We start from the raw sequence: 9,723 nt of genomic DNA on the forward strand, positions 1-9,723 counted from the left end.
ATGGCCATCCTGCCTAAAGTAATCTACAGATTCAGTGCAATCCCTATCAAAATACCAACAGCATTCTTCAACAAACTAGAGCAAATAGTTCTAAAATTCATATGGAACCACAAAAGACCCTGAATAGCCAAAGCAATCCTGAGAAGTAAGAATAAAGCGGTGGGGTGGGGCGGGATTACACTCCCCGACTTCAAGTGCTACTACAAAGCCACAGTGATCAAGACAATTTGGTACTGGCACAAGAACAGACCCATAGACCAATGGAACAGACTAGAGAGCCTAGATATAAACTCAAGCATATATGGTCAATTAATATAAGATAAAGGAGCCATGGACATACAATGGGAAAATGACAGCCTCTTCAACAGCTGGTGTTGGCAAAACTGAACAGCTACATATAAGGGAATGAAACTGGATTATTGTCTAACCCCATACACAAAAGTAAACTCGAAATGGATCAAAGACCTGAATGTAAGTCATGAAATGATAAAACCCTTAGAAGAAAACATAGGCAAAACTCTCTTGAATATAAATACGAGCAACTTTTTCCTGAATGCATCTATTTCCCCAGGTAAGGGAAACAAAATAAAAAATGAACAAATGGGACTACATCATGCCAAAAAGCTTCTATACAGCAAAGAACACCATCAGCAGAACAAAAAGGCATCCTACATTATGGGAGAATATATTTATAAATGACATATCTAACAAGGGGTTAACATCCAAAATATATAAAGAACTCACACACCTCAACACCGATAAAGCAAATAATCCAATTAATAAATGAGCGGAGGATATGAACAGACATTTCTCCAAAGAAATTAAGATGGCCAACAGGCACGTGAAAAGATGCTCCACATCGCTAATTATCAGGAAAATGCAAATTAAAACCACAATGAGATACCACCTCGCACCAGTTAGGATGACCAACATCGAAAAGAATAGGATCAACCAATGCTGGCGAGGATGTGGAGAAAGGGGAGCCCTCCCTCCTATACTGCTGGTGGCTATGTAAACTAGTTCAACCATTGTGAAAAGCAGTATGAAGGTTCCTCAAAAAACTAAAAATAGAAAAATATTTGACCCAGGAATTCCACTCCTAGGAATTTACCCTAAGAATGTAGGATCCCAGTTTCAAAAAGACATATGCACCCCTATGTTTATCACAGCACTATTTACAGTAGCCAAGATATGGAAGCAACCTAAATGTCCATCAGTAGATAAATGGATAAAGATGTGGTACATAAGCAATGGAATATTATTCAGCCATAAGAAAAATCCTACCATTTACAACAACATGGATGGAGCTAGAGGGTATTAGTGAAATAAGCCAGGTGGGAAAGACAAGTACCAAATGATTTCACTCACCTGTGGAGCATAAGAACAAAGCAAAAACTGAAGGAACAAAACAGCTGCAGACTCAAAACCCAAAAACGGACTAACAGTTGCCAAAGGGAAAGGGGCTGGGGAGGGTGGCTAGGCAGGGAGGGAGAAGGGGAATAAGGGGCATTATGATTAGCACACATAATGTAGGGGGTGGCACAGGGAAGGCAGTATAGCACAGAGAAGACAAGTAGTGACTCTATAGCATCTTACTACACTGATGGACAGTGACTGCAATAGGATATGTGGTCGGGACTTGATAATGGGGGGAATCTAGTAACCACAATGTTGCTCATGTGATTTTATATTGATACCAAAATTTTAAAAAAAGATATTGTGGGGGAAGAAAGTACTTTTCTTCTACCTTTTATGTTCTTTTGGCTGGTCTGTTAATTAAATTGACAGGTTAACAAGAGAAAAAGAAACTTAGTTATGTATGTAAGGGAGTCCCATAAGGATAGAGGACCCAAAGACAAGTCAGGCAGTTGAGGGTTATATGAGCTGTGGAATGGGATAGAAGCTTGGGGTTTCAAAGGAAAGGAGGGTCATTCATAGGACAGTAAGAATAGCAGATGTTTGCCCTGCCATACAGATAAGTCATTCAGATAAAAAGTTATCTCCAGTAATAGCTCTCTTTCTGGGTCTGGCTCCCTGTCTAAATTTTTTTAGGTAGCCAAAGGAGAGTTAAAAGTTTTTTTTTAAATCCCTGGGTCTTGTTTCCTTTCAGTTCTAAATAATCCACATGCCTAAGTGGCATTTTTTGGGATCACGTATTCTGCTCCATCTCAGTTTCCCATGCCATTCTGTGATGTTATATCAAAATAAAGTTCACATTTGATTGGGAAAGCTGTACTCCTTAAAGAAAACCAATTATTAAATTAACAAAATAAATCAGATTGCTGATAAACATTGTGTTATATGCCCACTGGCCATTTAATTAGAATTATGTCAAAAAAAACGGCTTTCACTTTTATTTCTGAAGTGAAAATTAAACTTCAGAGTGTATTAATTCTAACTGAGGTTTTCAAAGTTTTTATTTTAAGATGGAAATTCAAGTAAGCAAAGCAATATCAAATGTTGGAGTAATAAAAGTATGTTTTGGAAGTTGCTATAGGTTAATGAAGTTAATGGTACTATTTAGATACTTTCTTTGAAGCTTATAAAATTCAGAAGATTAAGCATATAACTTAATACTTTGGTTCTCAGTAATCTTCATATCAAGGCATATTTGCCATTTTCTGAATTGGCAATAGTGTATTTTGGGGGAATCCCATATAAAAATATTTGTTGGATAGCTTTGTTAGTGGAAAGATGAGGGATATAAACTTAAGAAGAATATACTTGACCAGGAAAATTGAAGTGAAGAAGAGTTGATTTGTTTCTTTCACTTTACTTGAGATGTAATCTTATTCCTAAAGTAAGAGGTGTATTAAGTGCGAAAAAAATGTTCTCTAAACAGGTCCCAATATGATATCCTATCAGAGAAATGCCACCGAGTAGATGGTGGGTTGAGCTCAGCTAACCTTTTCAGATTCAGAATTCCCACAGTAGCTTTCTGTCCCTCATGCTACACAGTATAACACCTTTCCTTATGGATTAGAAATTGTGTGTGTTTGTGTGTGTCTGTATGTGTTTTGAAAAATTTCAAGCTTAACAGTTGCAAGAATCTAAATTTCCACACACCCTTTGTCTAGATCCATCATTTGTTAACATTTTGCCATTCACTTTGCCACTTCTCTGTAGAGTATTATAGTTTTATCTTTGCCCAATAATTTGAGAATAGATTGGAGACATTGGACCTTTGCTTCTAAATACAATAACATGTATTTAGGTAGTCATAGTATAAGTGATTAAATTCAGGAGGTTTAACAGTAGTACTATAGTGTTACCTAATATGCAGTTCATATTAATATTTTTGCCAATTATCCCAAAAATGTCCTTTGTAGTGACTTTATTACCAAACACAAGATTATGCATTGCCTTTAGCTGTCATGTAAATTTTGTTGCTTTAGAATATGTCACTTCTGTTCAGAATTAGAGGGTAGTCTTTTGACTTATCCCCTACAAGCTTTATTGAAGGAAAAAGAAGACATTGGAGATTTCCAGGTGGCTCCTTGCTAGAAAACCAAATTGCCCAGGTAAGATAGACATTTTTGCTTTTAATTTTAAAAACTTTGGCTGGGTTTTGGTGTCTTGACTCAGCAAAGTCTATAATGCAGCAAGGCTTGGTAAGCATTAAAGGGGGTGCTGGGCTTTCCTTTATTTCATAAGCCTGATTGTTTTTCTAGAAACCATCAATAGCCTCTAAATGACTGACTCAATTTTTGGATCCTATTCTCACGACTAAGCAAATGTTTGATTTGAAACCAGCCCAGTATAAATGTCTCTGTGCCTCTAACTCTCTGTAGCTATTCCTGGATTTCAGCACTGGGAAACTAACCTATGCACCAAAATGTCTAAAACTGGAACCAAGGTAAGTAAATGGTCATGAGGAATTTTAGCCTACCCACTTTCTTTTCATCTATGATACATTGAATGAGAGAGGAAGAAAAGCCTTTGCTTTGCCTGGAGGTAAGTATGATAGCAGAAGGTTAGATTTGGGAGAAAAGATTAAGAAATACTTATTGTATTTTCTCCTCTAACAGAATTACCAAACAGTTTTTTAAGGGTTATCTTTATGTGTGATGCTATTCTGAGTACTGTACAGGTAGGTATACAACATGTAACTATCATCATGATTTCTGCCTTCCAGCAACTAATAGTCTGTGAATTTCCACAGGAATGGGACATGGTGATAAGAGGATTATGTGGAGAAGAAAACTTTAGTGTTCAATTAAAAATTTGTTTTGTGAAATTTAGCATCTACCGTTAATATATTAAAAGGCCAAGGAAGATAGACTAGCTAAGTGATTTAAATGCTACATATCCTCTCATTCAATCAGTTACTCTTACCCCTTTCCCCAAATAAAGTGCTTGCTTAAGCTAGGGAAATAACCTCTAAAGTAAGTGATTCACAATTGTTAGACTGGAAATTGATCTCTCATGCAGAGCTTTGCAAACAAGCGAACCTACCTTCATTCTCTTTGCAGCTCTTCCACTGACCAGATGGCAGAGCCACCCCCCAATTAATGTTTTACTTTGAAAGTTTTCAAGCCCATTGTATTTTAAAAGAATAAGAAAGAAATGTTGGGCAAATACTTGTATATCCTTTACTTATGTTCTCTAGTTAATATTTTGCCATATATAGTCTCTCATTGTCTTTTTTTTTTTTTTACTAAGCCATTTGAAAATAAATAGCAGACTTAATAGTCTTGCCGTAAGTATTTGGGCACAAATCTAGGAGTAGGAGCATTTCCCTGTATAAATATAATGTCATTATCATGTCCCCCAAATTTATCATATAAATATAAGACCTAATATTCAGACTATATTCACATTTCCCCCAACTGCTCCAAAAAATGTGCCGCACATGGCTAGCTTTTCAGCTGACATAAGATCCAATCAAGGATCAAGCGTTGTGTTTGGTTGCCATGCTCTCTAACTTTTTTTTTCTTTAGCCTACATTTAGGTACATCTTTGAAGCTTATAAAATTCAGAAGATTTTACACTGAACAGTTACCCTACATTTTTGCTGTTGTTTGAGACATGGACATTTTTCAAAGTTCAGACCAAATGTCTTATAGAAAGTCCTGAAATCTGGATTTGTCTGCCTGTTTCCTCATGTTTAGATTCAGACTAGCTATTTTGGCAAGAAAATTACATAGGTAATGTCAAGTACTTCATGTCAGAAGACACCTGCTAACTTGTTCCTTAATTGGATAGTGCCTGATTTTTTTTCTACTTGGAAAATAGAACTAATAATCATACTTTTCATCTGGGAGGTTTGTGGAGAAAATGAGATGGTGTCTTTAGTGCTTGAGGTTCTTGAAAATAGGCCATGCAAATCCCACTAAAAAAAATCTGAAGTTCTTACAGGGCTATACATGTGCCTTGAGGGAAGACGTTACAGAACCATCTTAGATGAAAACATACCCTGCTTTTTAAGACTTCCAGAGTAGAAAGTGTGTTCTTTTTTTTCTTGAAGTTAGGCTGTTCATTTAGTTAAATAACTTTTACTTGCTATGCCAAAGGACATTGCAAATTCTCTTTCTCTTGTTCTCCATTACCCACTATTTTGCTAGCAATTTAATCAGAGTTAACGGGCTTGGCAAAAGCGGTATGTTTGCCAACTTTATTTTTGTTAGCCCTGGACTGCTCAAAATGTTTTACTTCCTGCTGTATTGGATTAGTAGGCTATTTTTCAAAAATGGACTTAAAAATGAGAGGAATTTTATAATTTCCCTGCACATTTCTTAGCCTTCTCTGCAAATTTTTTTGCCCAGAGTCCAAACCTTTTCTCAGCTGACCAAAGAGTGGGTTTCACAGTCCAGTAAATGGAAGTTGAGTAGAGGTCCAACATTGCCTGAGCCCTGGGGTTTGGTAGGTCTCCTGCTGAAAGGAGAGCTTGGTCCCAGAGCTCAGTAAGGGTTCCAAGGCAACACTCAAGCTTTGTTTCAACCTTAGGACTGTTGACTGGCCTGCTGAAGGTGGATAGCAAGGTAACCTTATAGAACATTGTATATGTTTCCACTTCTCAGATACTGATGTCAGGTATATGTGCAGAGTGCAGTATGAGAAAGAGTGAAGTAAAAAAGATTTTATTAATTTCCTATAGCATGTCCCTTGTAAAGCCTTTCTTTGGTGAATAGTTGACAAAAAAACAAAGGTCAGTTTAATTAAGGAGTTCAGAATCTATACATTCGTAGAGTGGTACGTTGATTTTCCTAAAAATCTTCCCACAGGTTTTGGGAAAAGCTGTCAGACGAGGATCAGTCTTGTTACATTTCTAAGAGAATAAACTACATGGTAAACAGTGCTAGCTGGGCAGGTAGGAAGACAGCTGAGAGAGGTATAAGGTAAAATAAAATGAACCACATATTATTAACCAGGAGTTTTGTACTGCAGTCCACTTGCTTGCCTGTAACTAACTTGTAACTTAGATTTGGGAGAGAAGGTAATGACCTTAGGCAAGTCATTTAACTTCTTTATCTATAACAATAGTATCAAAAGCTCATTGGCAATTATGGGCCAGATACTAAACTAAGTGTTTTATTGGCATTATCCCATTGGACCCTCAGTACAACCTACTGCGCTGGATATTGTCCAGTTTTACAAATGAGAAGCCTGAGCTTTAGAGAGAGGTTCAGTGGCCTTTCTAAGGTCACAGAGCCAGTAACTAGTGGTGCTGTGGTTTGTTTTCTTCATCTCCAAGCTGGGGTACCATGTGTCTAAATCTGTGCTGTGTTAAAATGGGACACGAGGCTGCAAGAGTTAAATGTGGGAAGGGGAGATGAAACAGATGATATAGGGATGGAAATGGGTAAGGAGGCTTTAAGGAACAGGAAATAGAAGACATGGGAATGGTAGGAGGGGAAAGATTGAGGTAGAAGGTAGGAACTATTAATAGGTTATGACCTAGACTCACCTAGGGTAGAAAATAATGAGGTTTAATGCCTGCTTGCAAATCATTCTCACTTTCTTCCTTTTCTTCATCCCCTACATCTAATTAGTCACCAAATCCTATGTTTATTTTGACTGTTTCCTCCTCATCATTCACACTGCCGTTGCCTTTCAGTTGCCCTCAGCCTCTCTTACCTCGCCCATAGCCGCCACAAACTGCTACATTACATCTCCCACTTGGTCACCATGGCTCCTGTGTCACGTTACTGTCTTTAGAATTTCCTAACATTTCACCACATGCTCAATATGCAGCCAGGCTTAATGAACTACTTGTCCCTACAATGGGCCATATTCTTTCACTCCTTTATTCCTTTGAACAAAACCTCCACTTACTCAATCCTAACCTTAAAGATCCTCTCAAGACTACCTGGCTATGCTCCTTTCATCTGAAATGGCTGGCATGGTTTTCCCCTTTGAAGCCCATAAAGCAAGTTAGCCACAAGGTGGCGACATAATGACAGGAAATAACTCAATGATACCTGTGATTTCAGTTATTTAAATTATCTTAGATTGTGGAATTAGGAAACAAGAAGAGACAAAATCATCCATTTGGTCTGGTGGTTTTCAGAAACTGCTTCATGAAACCCTAGGAGTTCTCGGGAACTCTGTCTTCTGTTTCAAACAGAAGAGTTTTATTTTGCAGCCAGGACATCTAATCTAGTCTGATCCTTTCATTTGACAAAGGGAAGCTGGAGCGCAGAGAGATGGCTGACTAAGGTAGTAGGGCTGATTGTGGAGATTGACTCCAGAGCCCAGGCTTACTTCCTGTTTCTCAGGGCTGCTATTGTCCCGTGCCAGAAGTCTCAGAGGTTTACCCCAAAGACTATGATAAATACCTGTTAAGAGTTTGAAGCAAAGAACATTCTTGCCTTGTTATTTTGTCACTTTGCAACTACTCTGTTGGTAATAAAATAATAATACAGAACATAGTGTGATATATTTTCACGTGTTTCTATATCCACCTAATATAAGCTCTCTGAAGCTAAGGTCGGTGTTTCATTTTTCTCTCTGTATCTTCCATATCACCTAGAATGAATTTCTGCATTTGGAACTCACTCATTTTCCTCAAACATTCATTGAGGGTATGTCAGGTACTGCCTACAGGAGTCCATAGCTTAAACAAGACATGGTCCTCGCCCAGGGAAGAGGTCTACTAGGAGTCTGATGGGAAGGGCAGGCATATAATTGATCATTTATTCTATAGTGTGATGAGTACAGGGAGCTGTGGGAACATAAAAGGAGGAGCAAAGAACTTGAATCTGAAAATGCTGGCTTCTGTTAGCACTCTTGTTTTGCTTTATTTTAAGCTTTCAGAAAGTACTCATTCCTGTTGTTGGCAGCTAAAGTTGTCTGCCAAAAGGTAAATGTGAGGTCAGGTCAAACTTTGTTTTCTCACAATTGAGGAGAAAGGAATTTCTAAAGTGGGAAATATGTTCTTAATTTTTATTTTTCTATGAATACAGCCACCCAACTTCTCAGTTCTCTTTGTTGGCCCGCACTTCAGATTACTTTCTATGAAGACAAACATTTTCAAGGCCGCCACTATGACTGTGATTGCGACTGTGCGGATTTCCACATGTACCTGAGTCGCTGCAACTCCGTTAGAGTGGAAGGAGGCACGTGGGCTGTGTATGAAAGGCCCAACTTTGCTGGGTATGTGTACATCTTACCTCAGGGTGAGTACCCTGACTATCAGCACTGGATGGGCCTGAACGACCGCCTCAGCTCCTGCAGAGCTGTTCATCTGGTGAGTCTGGAGGCATGGCTTGCTCTCTCAGGTGCATACACACTGGCGCTCCTTCCCAGTGAAAGTGTTTTCTTAAGATATTCCAACCTCTTGAAGTGTGGTTGTCTTTTGTTGCCTGCTGAGGCTTAAATAAATTCTTACGACAGTTCGTCAAAGATCAAATAATACTAATTATCTCCATAGCCCTTTCTTTACCTCTTGAATATTTTAAGGAATTAAGATTTTCCTATTGTAAGTCAGCCATTTCAGTCAGTGTACAGTGGGGGGAAGAATTCAGGTCATCTAGCTTTATACTGTTCTCTGAGTTCTTGACCTGCTGAGTTCCATAATGGTTGCTGTTCATTTCCTCCTGTGTTTTTTTCAGTCCAGTGGAGGCCAGTATAAGATCCAGATCTTTGAGAAAGGGGATTTTAATGGTCAGATGTATGAAACCACTGAAGATTGCCCTTCTGTCATGGAACAGTTTCACATGCGAGAGGTCCACTCCTGTAAGGTGCTGGAGGGTGTCTGGATTTTCTACGAGCTACCCAACTACCGTGGCAGGCAGTACCTCCTGGACAAGAAGGAGTACCGGAAGCCCATTGAGTGGGGTGCAACTTCCCCAGCCATTCAATCTTTCCGCCGCATTGTGGAGTAATGACACAGAACCGTTAGCTTCTTCCCAGGAGCCGTATGCTGGCTGGCACTGTTGTCCAAATAGGCATTATAAATAAACAATTGGCATGCATTTCACTGTTGACTATAGTCCCTCTCCTTAAACACTTTTAGGGACCAGTAAAATAGTGTCCATCATAGTGGGCAGGTACACAAAACAACTCATCCTTCAGATTACCAGCCTATGTCTTTGCCAAACAAAATGGGACTACATTAAAAGATTAGAAAATCATACTATCATGTAGTGGTTCTTGTTGCCTAAGCTTTGTATATTAATTCAGCAGGTACAATAAATAATAGCTGCCATTTATCGAGCGCCATTTCTCTTCCCAACCCTGTAAGATAGGTGGTTTATCTGCATTTTATAAAAATGAAATTAG

General features: G+C 38.6%; 1 protein-coding gene across 1 annotated transcript; it reads left to right on the top strand.

Annotated features, from left to right (window-relative positions):
* Positions 1-3,724: 3,724 nt before the first annotated feature.
* On the top strand, positions 3,725-9,421 carry CRYGS (crystallin gamma S). Its single transcript, XM_017643186.3, has 3 exons — positions 3,725-3,856; positions 8,447-8,689; positions 9,054-9,421. The coding sequence occupies exons 1-3, from the start codon at positions 3,836-3,838 to the stop codon at positions 9,324-9,326; spliced, it is 537 nt and encodes a 178-aa protein (XP_017498675.2). The 5' UTR covers positions 3,725-3,835; the 3' UTR covers positions 9,327-9,421.
* Positions 9,422-9,723: the final 302 nt, after the last annotated feature.

Source organism: Manis javanica, chromosome 3, assembly GCF_040802235.1.
Source record: "Manis javanica isolate MJ-LG chromosome 3, MJ_LKY, whole genome shotgun sequence".
Taxonomy (NCBI): Eukaryota; Metazoa; Chordata; class Mammalia; order Pholidota; family Manidae; genus Manis; species Manis javanica.